The sequence below is a fragment of the Malus domestica genome, chromosome 06 (assembly GCF_042453785.1).
Source record: "Malus domestica chromosome 06, GDT2T_hap1".
Taxonomy (NCBI): domain Eukaryota; kingdom Viridiplantae; phylum Streptophyta; class Magnoliopsida; order Rosales; family Rosaceae; genus Malus; species Malus domestica.
The window spans coordinates 4,764,767-4,780,378 of record NC_091666.1 but is presented as its reverse complement, the minus strand read 5'-3'; the positions used below and the strand labels follow the sequence as shown (position 1 = coordinate 4,780,378).

Here is a 15,612-nt window from a genome sequence, read left to right as displayed (position 1 = left end):
TCCTAAGAAAGAAGACGCGTGCAGTCCTCCATCTTCACCACAACCAAACTCCCACAAATAGCACGAGTTTGAAGGAAGCAAAAGTTGAAAGCAGCGAGTCCCTCAATTTTCTTCCGCTGCAAAGTGATTAGCGTCACAATTTTCTGGTGCCCAGAGAACTACTGCTGCGAGTTTTTTTTTTTTTTAAACCACAACATAAGAGTCCTTGTGCCTTTCTCTCTCAAGTTCACACACGGTGGAAAAAGGCATCTCAAAGACTTAGTTTTTTTTAAAGAAACAAGTTGTTGAGCTGCCATATTTTAATTCCACTATTTCTTATAAGTCTGTTTGATGCCAGAGAAAAAAATATATAAAATAAAGAAAGGAAAAGGCTACAGCAAGAGAGGGAAACAAAAGCTCCTCCAAAACTTTCCACTCACTTGAGCATTATGAGCATGGCCTCATGGATTAAATTTTGGGCATAAAACAAAGAACATGTAAGCGGCACTGTGCTTCAAAGAATTGACCAGAAAGGAGGAAGAAGTCTTTCAAAGGACTTAAATGTGGTTATCTTTTTGATCAAATATTGGGTAAAAAATATTAACCAAAAGCATTAAAATCAAACTGACAGATGCTACAAGACAAAAGGAAAGAAGGGAAATTTGCCACACCTTTAAATAAATAGCTAAAAAATATTTGTTTCTCTGCCAACAATAGCAAAAGGACCATTGCCTCTGCCACCAACAACAGCTATGCAAGGACGCTGCTCGGAGATGTGCAACAACTATACTTGACTAAATGACAAACGTAGCAAAAATATGGCTTCGAGATCAACCTCACTTGTAGGAAAACCAGCAGGCATTAATCTAATGTTCTCGTGTACAAAATTAACATGGGATACAAGAGTTCCACCCAAAGCCTTTTGTGCCAGGAATTTGAAAGATAAGGAAAAAATGAAGATTGCAAAGTCTGCAAAGGAAAGCTACGGTAGAGAAGAAGAGAAAGAAATTTGTCTTCTAAACCATGCACATGGTCACTTAAAAAAAATGGGCAGTTGTCTTCCATGCAAATTCAAAATAAATAGAAAGGTAAAATATGGTTTTCCTCTCCAAACACCACCACTTGAAGCCTTATTTGGGACTTAGAAAATTAGAAGTCTTCAAATAGAAGAAAGAAGCTTGCTGCAAAACAAAATCTATCTAAGTTAAATGGGAATGTTGCCCACCTAGATAACAAATTCATATGGGCTTTGTAAATGTAGACCTATGAATTAGAGTCGAGGATGAGCACCAAATGGCAGGAACCTAATAGCGTGATGGAGACATGTTGAGTCCACCCAATCCAAAATAAAGGATTATGGAGATAACATTGATGACACCAAATTCGTGGATGTAAATTACCCCAAATACCGTGGATGTGAACCATCTCAAAGTACAAAACTCGATGGACTCACCACCTCAAATTGGTGAAACTCATGCTATGTATCAAATACCAAATGGCATGAAGCCGTATCAAATCCCAAATGGCACAAAGCCTTTACAAATGGTACAAAGCCACTCCAAATTCAAATGGCACAAAGCCGTGATAAGTCTCAAATGACACAAAGCCAAAGGAAAATCTCAAATGGCATGAAGTTGTATCAAGTCTCAAATGACACAAGGTTGTGTACTGCTCCAATGGCTCAAAGTCCTCGCCTGCACGAGTTAAAACTGCACAAGGCATCAAATCCTTGCTCCAATGACTCAAAATCCTCGCCCGCACGAGCTAAAACTGCACAAGGCATCAAAATCCCCGCTCCAATGGCACAAAGTCCTTGCCGGCACAAGCTGAAACTGTATTAGGCACCAACAACTCCAATGGCTCAAAGTCCTCGCCCGCACGAGCTAAAACTGCATAAGGCATCAAAAGCTTCAATGGCTCAAAATCCTTGCCCAAACGAGCTAAAACTGCACAAGGCATCAAATGCTCGTTCCCTGCATGAACTGAAACTGCACAAGGCATCAAACCCCAACAAATACAAAATGAACTACGAGTAACTTGATCCCTCAAGAGGGTACGTAGGCAATCTAGGGCTCGACCAAGGTGCAGTCGCAAAATCAAAGTTACGATATATTCATGTTGGAATCAAAGGGTTTTCCTTTGTAACGAAGGATTGTAATTAATAGACGCATAGTATAGAATAGGTCGAACTCAAATTAATAAAACCCTATTCGGAAAAATGAATGAGGGTGAAATTGTGTCAAGTGAATTTTTTGTTTACATATTATGTACAATTTTTGCTTAACAAATGTCAAATTTGACTCCAAACCACAAAGCCTTCAAATTCAATAACCGATTGGAGAGACTTCTGATGTCAAATATACACAATGGCATTCCACCTAGGATTTTGGCATCTCCAAGGAGATGCTCTTACAAAGAGTCATTTGCAAAATCTGATTTACGTGAGTCTTGTATACGCCTCTATAGGACTCATGTGGCACGTTCCTAATACGTCTTATCTAAACCTTTGTAATATATTCCTAACTAACTTGGTCATCAATTAACGGTCAAATAAATTGATTAACTAATATATATATGACATTGCAATAAATTTGTGAGTTTGTCTATGACATTGTAATGTTTTAATAGGCCACGTTATGTCCAATTTAATGGTTCACCAAACGGGCTTTAGAAAACACTATTAAGAAATATTTGTAAATGACTCCTTACATGTAATCAGTTGTAAATATGATTCACATGAATCTTGTATATGCCTCTATAGGACTCATGTGGTACATCCCTAATACGTCATGTCTAAACCTTTGTAGTATATTCCTAACTAACTTGGTCTCAATCCATTGGGATTTGAAATTTCCTAGTAAGGGTTTAACATTGTTTGTACCACACTTTACCAATCGAAACTAACAAGCATCAGTCAACTTTATACCTTCAAAGCCTATTGAAAGGATTCGTGTTGAGGCACTCTTGCTAAAGGACAAGAGTTTCTCTCCAACCAGGAGGCCAATCATAATGTGACATGTGTCAACATCAAAATAAAGCTCCTAGAGTCCCACATTGACCACGGACGAAAGCATGCAACTCTCCTCAACTATAAAAGGACACCATTCTTCTACAATTATTCCCTAACGCCATTATTGTAGTACCCATTATTAGAACCTACTAATAATGATTATGCTTAGACCATTTTACTACGTAAACTCTACATTACTAATGAGAACTTCTCTACCCTCGTCGATGTAGTCCAACTTAGAGTGAACCATGTATAGTTTGTGTTTGTTTCCCTATCTTTATCTCTTACATATTACCCTCACTAAGTGACCAGAGTAACCTTGCGAAGGTCATAACTTAACATGTTGATGCACAAAACCGGAAGGGTCTTAGAACAACGTAAATCCGACCGTGAATCTGCAAGAAATGTAAATAACACAAGATGTATCATGGTTCACCCCAATGTTTGGGCTACGTCCACACTGATACTGTATTTCTTTGAGATGTTGAAGAGGGAGAGAGAGAGCTTTTGAGGGTGAGAGAGCTCTTCTCAATCTAAGAGGTTTGAGGGGGTGAGGAGGCTTGAGAATTGTGAGGGTGAGGATGCCCTTTTATAGACTAAGGGCTCCTCCCATTTTTACATATTTGCCCCTTTCTTTATTACATAATTACATTTAAGTCATCCGAGTATTTATATGAGATCTAAATACGGAGGCCCTAAGTATGATACAAACAGTAGTCCCCCAAGTCTTCAGTCAAGAGAGTCTTTTGGCTGGAGACTTGAAATTCAGTCCATGTGTAGGCCGAAGTAACTAGATGTCATCTAGGACTGATACTCCATATGAGACGGTGCTCAATCTGAAATGATGCTTAACTAGAAGTAGCACATGTTGCGAAGCTGCTCGACTTGTGGCTTATGTTGCCTTGGTTGGCTCAGCTTATGGCGTTGAAGGTGAGAGAGTCCCTTTTATAGAATAAGGGCTCGCTCCTCAATACATAAATGATGGGCTAGAGTTGATACTCGCGGCGAGGCGGTTGCTCCGTAGGTAGCGATGCTCTCTAATGAAGGTGAGGGAGTCCCTTTTATAAAATAAGGGCTTGCTCCTCAGTACATGAATAATAGGTTAGAAGTGATGCTCGCGGCGAGGCGGTTACTCAGCTGGCGGCGATGCTCTCTAATGAAGGTGAGGGAGTCCCTTTTATAAAATAAGGGCTCACTCCTCAGTACATAAATAATGGGCTAAGTCCCCCAAGTATTTTTCATGAGACCCAATTGAGGCCCAATATATGGTATATAATGTAGTCCTCTAAGTCTTCGGTCAATAGAGTCTGTTGGCTGGACACTTCAAATTGAATCCATGTATGGGCCGAAGTGGTGGTTGTTCGGATGCGGTATTTATATACCCTTCACTGAAGCTTTATAGGTGAAGCTTTGCAAGTGACGCTTTTGAAGCTAGAGCTCTGTAAATGAAGCTTTCGAAGTTGGAGCTTTGTAAATAAAGCTTTCGAAGCTAGAGCTTTGTAAATGAAGTTTTTGAAGCTCAATTGACATGAGTGATGCTCATGAATGTTTATGTGGATTGACATGAGTGATGTTCATGGATGTTGACATGAGTGATGCTCATGAATGTTTAACATGAGCATCACTCATGAATGTTGACATGAATGATGGTCATGAATGTTTATGTATGATTGTCATGAGTGATGCTCATGTATAATTTGGAGTATTAGGCGTACTTTTGATCACCTGGTTGGTGATAATAGCGGCAGACTGCCGAATAATTTTGGAGTACTGGGCGTACTTTTGATCACCTAGTGGGTGATAATAGCGGCAGGCTGCCGAATAATTTTGGAGTACTAGGCGTACTTTTGATCACCTGGTTAGTGATAATAGAGGGCCATGCTCTTTTGAGCATATGGGTCTTCGCCCTCCACATAACATTCCAGCCCATTATTTTGGGCTTGCCCTTTTTTTATTTTTTATTTTTATTTATTTTTTATTATTATTACCCTTTAATGGGGTTTATACAGATGTCTCCGAAAGATAAGAAAAATAAATTACATCATTTTACCTGATAAAGATAATAGAGTTCTTTATCTTCTTCCAATCGTCGACACCTTTTCTCCCCAGACATCTTTTTCTTTTTCTTTTTTTATATTCCTTTTCTTCCCATTGTAGATTTACATCATGGGGTTTGGTTAGCAGACATGATCTGCTCCCTTTATTCCTTGCTTTTGCAGATTTACGTGCCTGCTATCCGTAACTTTTCTGTGGGTGGTTGACAAAATAAAGAAAGCACCAACCGCTATTATTTTCAGCTTTTAACTAAAGAAAGCATAATTCTTTCTTTTCTCTCTTTGCTTTTTCGTCATGTGAGCACATGATTGCACCACTTGCAAACAGAATGGTCGTTCTAAATGGACCAAAAGTCATGAGTGTGCCAGTACTTCGTTCCACTTCCTGACCCATCAGCTGACGAGTCCGACGAAGGCTCTCTGTGATGCTTTATGCGGCAGATGTCATTCCAGCTTTTGTTACATCTTGAATGCTACCATTCTCAACTTAGCAAACATTTCCAAGTTCTCACATCTTCAGAATTCGTAGAGCATGAGTTTCGAAACAGGAAACATCAAACTTGGAACAATAGAAGTGACCTGGAAACCAATATTTACAATAATCCCTGAAGTTCGTCTTCTTGCATACAAAGCTAAAGTTACTTGATTAATGGCACAGACAGCAGGGACATTCATGTAAAAAAGTACTTTGTATATAGCCTCTTTGAGCTGCCGTCTCGATGCTTTAGCAGATTCAGTATCATTGTAATGGCATATTAGTATAGATAAAACCATGGGCTGCGAAGACAGTTTCACCTGCATCCAAAAAGGTTACTGACCGGCCTGATGGACATGCGTATTTACTCCAGCCAAACTGAGAATGTTTGAAGTGGGTATCCGAATCTCAAATGGGTTTCCGAGAAAGCACAAGATTCCCAATAATTCTCCTCCTCCTGCTTCTGATTCTTTAGAAAGAAAATCCACAGCTCGTTCTCGGAGACGACGCACCGCCACGCTCTGCACACGACGCTCAATTTCACGGCTTCCTTGGGCCCCACCAGTCTCGCGATTTGCATCAGTAAGTTTGTCGTTGATGCGGTGGTTGGGTTTAGCGATGATGACGGTGGAGAGCCAGGATCTGAAATTCCAGAAATTGGAAACTGCAATTAGATTCGGAGGCATGCAGATGGAAGAATAGGTAAATTGATGGCAAAGAAAGCTCAATCCGCTCTGCTCGTAATCAAAGTCGAACACCGTGGCATCGAAGAACTTCTGTAGAAGTCGATCGGAGGTAGATTTTGGGACCAACTGCACAGTTGGACAAGTGGAAGGACGACATGTGTCAGGCAACCCAGGTGAGGATGAAAAAGAAGGAGAAGAGAGCTCAGACTCAGTACCATAAGACATTTGGACAAATTGAAACCCAAAGTCACAGAACTGGAAAAATGAGGAGCTTATAACTTGACAAAAATAATGTGGGTCGGGTTGTTTGGTTATTTGGTTTCTGCATATTCACGGTGGCTGTTCTGGTGAGGTTGTGAAGGTTTCATGGTGGTGAAATGAAAAAATGAAAGAGAACCGACATAGCTTTTCGTGTCGTTTCCCACAGATGGCGCCAAATGTTGATGCACAAAATCGGAGGGGTATTGGAACAACGTAAATCCGACCGTGAATCTGCAAGAAATGTAAAGAACACAAGATGTATCGTGGTTCACCTTAATGTTTGGGCTACGTCCACACTGATATTGTATTTCTCTGAGATGTTGAAGAAGGAGAGAGAGAGTTTCTGAGGATGAGAGAGCTCTTCTCAATCTGAGAGGTTGAGGGGGTGAGGATGCCCTTTTATAGACTAAGGGCTCCTCCCTTTTTTACATATTTGTCTATTCCTTTATTACATAATTACATTTAAGTCCCCTAAGTATTTATACGAGATCTAAATACGAAGGCCCTAAGTATGGTACAAACATGACATTTTACGTTATTTTAAAATTAACCCGTTTTGTGCATCAACAAACATGTTTTAAGATACTTGAGAGTACAATACTTGAACAAGTGAGTATTGCCTTCTTGAGACTATCAAGGCGCATGCCACTATAATGTGAGCTCGAGTTCTAGGCGTGACATCACTAACAAAGAAGTCATGTACTTTTTCCAAATGGTAGTGACAGAAAACAATCATTCATATGCACCATGATGAGGGTTGGATCCTCATCAATTTTCCTTCCCATAACAACTAGAATTTAATCCACTAATGCTAACGCTCTATTTAAAAAATTCATATCCTTTTTGATAAATCTAATAAAATAATGTTGTTTGCTTTTGGTTTTAAATTATTGTATTGTTTATTTTAATGTTTCTATACAATGATATGTCTGGTCTAAAGAATGAAGGAATAAATTGGTATCCAACTCATCATTTACGATTTCAACCTTATGACCTCTCACTTACAAGAGAAATACCACTAGACCGTTGTATATGGTAATTAGTGTATTGTTTATTAAACAATGAGTTTTGATGAGGAATTTTAAATGAGATGATCTCATTTTAGTATTATTTTTCAAGGAAAGAGGCCATTTCCCAAACGTTTCTCTCTTGAAAATATTGTTCAAGGGTTATTATTATGTTGAATTGAGAACTATTGCCCCATAAAATTCAATGCTTGAAAGGGTTTTTTAATTTTTTTTATTACAATCGATATTCTATACTAAATTATGGTAAGGTAGATGAAAATTTTGGACACAAAACATATTGAATTGAAGAAAAAGACTATAACTACGGCAATCACCGCTTGCAGTACTAGAAAAAAATTATATACTTCAATGCACGTGGCTTGTGAATCAACTCCATTCCTTTTAAAACGTTGATTTAATTTTAAACATATCTCAGTCCATGTCTATCTAGAAATTTGTATGAAGTTTCAACACAGAGAAATATTTTAGGGTAGAATGCTATCACTATATTTTCTTGGTCCATCCGTGACCAAAATTCAAACTATACTTTCATACATTCGGACACAACGCAGACAATGGCCACAGTTCCAGCTTTTCCGTATCGAAAAGTAAATGGTCGCGTAAAGTGTCAGACCAGAACTGGCCTATTTGTTGACCCAAAATTTGACAAAAGGATTTTGGTCTCTTGTGCAGTGCACCTAAACTCCCAAACAGTTGTGTAATTTTCTATTGATTTATTTTTTAAAAGGAAAACTAATAAAAAAGGTTTGAAAACTTTGAGTTTTAATGATAAGGACAAAATAAAGGGTAAAGTGAATAGTACCAAGTTTGACTTTTTAGTGTAAAAATGTGATTTTTCGTTAAAGTAAACATTACCGTAAGCTTTTCGTTAAAACTCCATTTTTTAAATTTATAAATAACAATATTTACTTTAGAAGAATAAAGATTTGAGTCAGATACTCAATGCATCAGCCACTATGTATCGAACTCAACATAAACATGTCATCATCTTTTATATGAATTGAATATGAGATATTTTACTTATGTAATTATAACACTATGATAGATTTTATTAGATTAGCCATTAACAAGGTTTCATCGACGCCGTCATGTCATGGCTCAACTCTTTTTTACTACTGTAATAAAGGAAAACTTGCTTGAACGGATGAGTTGGAAATGATTTAAAAATAAATATATGAATAAACAACTACAGTTTTGTATCACGTAGGTAGGGAAGGAGGAAGTAGGTATGTGAAAGTATAACTACATGTGTGAAATTTAATGGAGACACATGTTCCTACCAAACCCCACATAGTAGCAACTACCTCCCAACTAGAGTTAATCCCCTCTCCTCTCCACGTTCTTTGAATGCTAGCCACCCGTCTATATATGCCTTCCCTTCTCTGCTTCTCGTACATTGATTTTAATTTTCAATCGTCAAATTATTGATCAAATATTAATAAGTGTGTTTAAAAGATAAGAATAAGTATGTAAATATCACTTTCTTATAATTATTCGTAACCACCAAGAGTGGCTAAACAATCCCAATGCCAAAATAAATACCAATATGTCGTAGTACTCAGTGACGTTAAAATCTTTATCTAATTAAGTATACCCCTAAATTTGAAACTCTGGTACCGTATTAAACAAACTGCTAAATCGTTAAAACGCAAACTGTCAAGCAAATAAATTAGCAATAATCGCGATCTCTGGAACGTCAACAAGAGCGTGACGAGCGCAGTACATACTTTCTACAATTGTTGCTGCTATGTGGCGCTTGGTTGGTAGCGTGTGGGACTACTTGTCGTGCCTATATATATAAACCTCATTCCTCTCCATCTACCCAGAACCTGCAACCTCCCTAATATTGCCAGCTCGAACCTTCAAACCCCAAAAGCCTCTCTCTTTCTCTCATACAGAGAGACACAAATGGCACCAGCAGCAGCAGTATGTGTAATGGATGCATCAGGCCACGTAGGCGCCAGCCTCACAGAGCGCCTGCTGCAAAAGGGTTACACAGTCCATGCTGCCCTTCAGAGGCATGGTGGGTTTTTAAATTTAGCTTAATGAAGCTTTTTACTTTTGTTTAGTTCTGGATTATTATCGTTAATTAACATTGTTCTTGGGGTGTGTTGATTAATTAGGGGAAGCGCGGTTGGGTGGGATTTGTTGTGACAAAACGAAGCTCAAAGTTTTCGATCTGGATCCGTTCGACTACCAGAGCATCCTCGACGCTCTCAAAGGCTGTTCCGGCTTGTTTTATTCATTTGAGCCTCCACAAGATCAGCCTGACTGCGATGTATGTACCTTCTTTCTCCCCAATTGACTCACTTGATAATCCTTTTGGTTTCGTTTTTTTAAGCTGAAAACTGAAAATAGTTTAGTAAAAGATGAAATGTTTAGTAAACGAACCCTTTTGTTAATCAACTGCACTAGAAATTCTGTGTTTAATTTGCTGATTTTCTCTATTCATTTTGTGTTTGTGGTGTTTTAAACCCTTTTTCCATAACAAAAATAAAAAAGATAAAAATAAAGAATAAATAACGAGAGTTATTATCAGCAGTCTAAACAAGTTATTATGAACAATTATTACATGATGATTTAGTGGTTGAGAACGAATTTCAGATTAAATTTGATTTCGACCTCTAAAACAATAAACTAACATAACCAAATCACTAACTAATCTTTTTTAACGTAAAGTTATTATACACTCAGACATTTTAAGATGATCACGTAATTGCCTAATGAAGTTGTCACTTCGTCCAAAAAAATAATGATTACATAATTATTCTATTGAAATGATTGGAGGTGCTCTCTTGTGGCAAGAAAGAAAGTTTGAAAGTGATATATATCGTTTGCTTTTTCTAGATTTTGTATAGATTTTGTATATATCATGTGACCAATAAACCAATGAAAAGGAACATATTTGGTGAATAAGAAATAAAGAGAAACTTTAATCTTTGCATTATAACAGATGCAGTTAACCTCTCTCCTGGGTTTGGCCCTTATGTTTTTTTTCTTTTAAATAGTAAACTGATTATTAATGATCAAATACGAGTCGGTACATTAATATCAGCACCTAGACTATTCAAAAGCTAAGTCGATACATTACCATCACCAGCTAGATTATAAACAAGAATGCTACGGAGATTTTCTTTAAAGTGAGACTCTCTATGTACTTTCTGACACTTCATGTTTTTCGCATAATATTTTATAATATTAATAAGAAAATTGAAATTAAACTGTGAAGTAACAGAAAAAATATAAGCTAAGCAGCTCCCAACTATCCTAGGGAAACACATCCTTATCTTCAAAGGACCTGGATTGTCTGCCCTCCATCATCTCATCCCCTTCTCATCCCTTTTTATTTTTGTGGTCACGGTTAAGACAAAAAACAATGAGAATATAAAATATTGACGTGGCTTAACTGTGACCACAGAAATAGGAGGAGATGGAAAGGTATGAGATGAGAAGGGCATACAATTCACGTCCATCTTCAAAAACCATACACTGTATCTATATATCTATTTTTTAGTTTTTATTATTTTTTATTATTTTTTATTAAAATATCAACATTACCGGGAGGCGGAGGGAAATACACGGTATGTTTTTTAATAATTAGATCAACGTAACACAATCAATCAGCCTCTTAAATTATTTTTCCACGAGAACTAGTCAAAAGTCCGACATCATACATTGATTATTTTCTCAGGTTTTGAATATTTTACGAGAAACCTTTTCAATGTACTGGGTTGGATTGAATCAATTGTGGAAATAAAAAATTCTAACAGTTATAAAAATCAAATATAACTGAAATATTTGTGGCACTCAATATTACGTAGGATTAAATTTACACCAGTTCTTATATATATGTTGCGTGCAGGAATACATGGCAGAAGTGGAGGTTCGGGCGGCGCACAACGTACTAGAAGCATGTGCAAGAACTGAAACAATAGACAAAATCGTGTTTACATCTTCCGCCGCTGCCGTCTGTTGGCGAAACGATCGCAAGTCGACGGCTCTCGATTTGGATTTGGATGAACGGCACTGGAGCGATGTCAATTTCTGTCGTAGTTTCAAGGTAAATACGGTATCTTTACAAATTTGTCAACCCATCAGTTAGTCCATTCCAACAAAAGAAAATAAAAAGTCGTTTAGTCAAGTGTGTTTGTAAAATGCTTCTACGTACATGTAACCGCAACAAAAAATTAAAAAAAAAAAAAAACACAGAAAAAAAAAACGAAGACTTTTTGGTACAGTGGGTTGGTGGCCCGTTGCGCAGCCACATCTTGGGAAACTAGGAATTCTGCCGCCACGCGCGTGGACCATTTCTAACTCTTGATGAGATGTGGTCGCCACATGCATTATTTGGAGATGAGGGTTCCATATGAAAATAATTGATATGTTGTTTATAGAGTTGATTTAGACATCGGGTTCAAGAAAATTAAAATCACTTACCGTTCAAATCTTAATCGAGCTGTTGAAGAAAACATATGTGAAAATTTATATATGAATTATTACTAAATATCACCGAGACTCAATAATAAGTTGTTAAGTTAGAAATAGTATTAGTGATATTAACTGTGTCATTCTACTTTTTGAACAAAAAAAAAGTGTTATTCTGAATAAATTTTTCAGTATGTAAGAAAAACGGGTCATTACACCAAATATCATATAATATAATTAGTTGATTTTTTTTTTAAGTTTCCAATCAATTGTAATATTATACTTCCAGACCGTGTTTCCAACACGTTGAAAAATTTCTCATCGTTTTCAACAGTCATAAATGATTCGTGACCCAATGTTGATCAGTAGTGGACATGGATCCTCTCCGGATCCATTGGACCTAATCCACCAAGTCACATCATCCGAGCCATTGAATTTTGATCCAACGGCTAAAGTTATTATAACTTTTAAAACGAACCCCATATCAGTAGTGGACATGGATCCTCTCCGGATCCATTGGACCTAATCCACCAAGTCACATCATCCGGGCTATTGAATTTTGATCCAACGGCTAAAGTTATTATAACTTTTAAAACGAACCCCTGTTTGTAGTTGTTGAATTAAATTTTTATGGTCCGGATGATGTGACTTGATGGATTATGACCAATGGATCTAGAAGAGATCCATGTCCATCAGTAATTAGAGTGTTGTGAGTAGGTAGGAATGTGATCCGATCCCACTTTCAACCTGAACCAACAAATGCAATGTGATCCGATCCCACTTTCAACCTGAACCAACAAATTACTAAACTTCACTTACCCATATATATATATATATATATATATATTTTTTTTTTTTTTTTTAGGGAAACTTACCCATATATATTTGTTGTTGGACAGTTGTGGCATGCATTATCAAAAACCCTAGCAGAGAAGACAGCATGGGCCCTTGCAATGGACAGGAGCTTGAATATGGTGTCTATGAATGTAGGTTTGCTGATGGCTCCGGATTTGTCCATCACCAACCCGTATTTGAAAGGAGCAGCTGAGATGTACGAAGATGGCGTGCTCGTGACCGTCGATACTGATTTCTTAGTCGATGCACACATCTGCGTTTTTGAAGATGTCTCGTCCTACGGTCGATATCTGTGCTTCAACAACATCATCAATCGGGCTGAAGATGCTCTAGAGCTTGCTCGGAAGTTGACTCCTTCTGCCCCCTCATACCCACAAAGCCAAGATCAGGATATGAGGATCCCTCAACAGAGGATAAGCAACAAGAAATTAAATAAATTGATGGTGGAATTTAAGAGCAAATCTCAAGAGTGTTGAAGGGCGATTTGCTTATATTATATGTATGTGTGTGTGTGTGACATGTTGGTCACTTAAAGGCACATATTATTAAGAAAGCATGTTTTTGTAAGTGCTATATTTATTTGTGTGCTTAATAATATCGTTTGTTAAAATATATATATATATATATATATATATATATATATATATATATATATATATATCTCATTTCTTTTACTTTGTTTGAAGCTGGAAATTTTCATATTGCTTGTGTTGATGCACAAAACTGGAGGTTTTGGAACAACGTAAATCCGACCATAAATCTACAAGAAAAGTAAAGAACACAAGATGTATCGTGGTTCACCCCAAGGTTTGGGCTACGTCCACACTGATATTGTATTTCTGAGGAAGAGAGAGCTATGAGAGTGAGAGCTTTGAGAGGGGGTGAGAGGGCCTAGGAATTGGCCTCCCTAATTGTGAGGGTGATGAGGAGTCCTTTTATAGAATAAGGGCTCCTCACTTATTATATATTTGCCCCTTCCTTTATCACATAATTACATTTAAGTCCTCCGAGTATTTGTACGAGATCTAAATATGGAGGCCCTAAGTATGATATAAACAGCTTGTTTTAGAAGTCAAAAGAATAAATTGGAGCATTAATTAACATCTGAATTATGACCAAATTGTAGCTTTGAGTTTTGAATTAAAAACCGATTAAAATTGATATACATAAATTCTTGCAAAGTTAGCGTGAAGGACTAATGTTCCACACTTTGTTAAACATGTATATGTAGACATCGAAATTTCGGTAAATAAATGTTGACCGATAAATCAAAGTGTCAACGCTCATGTATTGCATAAATTTTACACGTAGCATGTGACTCAACGAAAATTGAAATGAGTTGGAAAAGTCATCAAATAAGACACGTGTCAACACCTGGCAGAAACGACTTATTTCATCCGGGATATTATATTCAAAATTAGGCCTTGGAAAATTCTATAAATATAAGCCCATTTCATTCATTTAAGGGGAATTCATATTACACCTTGAAGCTCTGAAACTCCGAAGCTCTCAAGCATCCAGGTTCCCGAAGAATCGAGAAAGCTCTCTTCGTTCTTCGTTCTTCGTTCATCGTTCTTCCAAGATCAAGCCCAAACGCCCCTTTGGATCAACAATCATCCACCAATTCAAGATCAAGCCCCGACGGCCCTTGAAGAAAGTGTTATTCGTTCTTCGTTCATCGTTCTTTCAAGATCAAGCCCCGACGGCCCTTGAAGAAAGCCCCATCGTTCATCATCCGTTCATCCAAGATCAAGCCCCAACGGCCCCTTTGGATTAACAACGTCGACAAATCCACACATCCAACCGTTCTTCAAGATCAAGCCCAAAAGCCCTTAAAGATCCGTCTATCACTGTTCTTCAAGATCAAGCCCAAACGCCCTTGAAGATCTGCTCATTACCGTTATTCAAGATCAAGCCTCAAACGGCCCTTGAAGAAACATTCATCCTCAAGATCAAGCCCCAACGACTCCTTGAAGATCCGCTCAAATCCACCTCCAAAGATCAAGCCCACGGCCCTTTGAAGAAACTTCCAACAGTTCATCCAAGATCAAGCCTTGACGGCCCTTGGATCAACGAAATATCCACCAATCAACACCTTACGGAGATCGAATCAGAGGATCAAAATAGAGAGAGATTGTAACCCAAAATCATCAAATACAAATATTTGTTTGTGCGCGTTGTTCTTGTCTCTTTCGTTTCAGGAATTTTCCGTGTTCACAAATTGGCACGCCCGGTGGGATAATCTCTGCCTCTCATCTCTTTCTCCGTTCAAAGAATCCAAACACACCTCAAAGTCAATGGCATTAAGCAAGGGACAAGCCGTTCTCGCAACCACTGAGGGAAGGATCCTAAGCACTTCTGCCGCAAACGGACAATCCATTGGCGCCACAACCGCTCCTCAACATGCCACTTCAAAATTGGTGCCGCTAAAAGAGCGAGGGGAGCATCAAAGGTGTGAGTCTGTCATCAACCTGACCTTGCTGGGGGCACCGAAGCATGCTGCTGAGGCACACAAGTTGACATCCCAAAGCACCCAACGACGTTCTTCATCAGCATCCTGGATGTCTAAAGGAAAGTCACGTCTATTGGTCGCACAAGTCATGACTATCGGCGTTACCTCCGTTGAAGAACAACTGGCTCAAATGAATGAAGCGATCGCAAGGCTAACCCGAACTGTGGAAGAAAAAGACTTGCAAATTGCAGCACTAGTCAACCGACTGGAGGCGCAGGACGGCGATAAACCCGACCCAGAGAATGATCCACTAAAGAGAAGAGATGACGAAGAAGATGAGCCTCAGGTGGAGAAAAACGATGCAAAGCCGAAGCCAGACCAAGCAGC

At 38.2% G+C, this 15,612-nt stretch overlaps 1 protein-coding gene across 1 annotated transcript; it reads left to right on the top strand.

Moving 5' to 3' along the window:
- The first annotated feature begins 8,888 nt into the window (after positions 1-8,888).
- LOC103436912 (cinnamoyl-CoA reductase-like SNL6) lies at positions 8,889-13,385 on the top strand. The gene is made up of 4 exons (XM_008375366.4): positions 8,889-9,516; positions 9,617-9,771; positions 11,356-11,553; positions 12,818-13,385. Exons 1-4 carry the CDS (start codon positions 9,402-9,404, stop codon positions 13,247-13,249), a joined length of 900 nt encoding a protein of 299 aa, XP_008373588.1. The 5' UTR covers positions 8,889-9,401; the 3' UTR covers positions 13,250-13,385.
- The last annotated feature ends 2,227 nt before the right edge of the window (positions 13,386-15,612 follow it).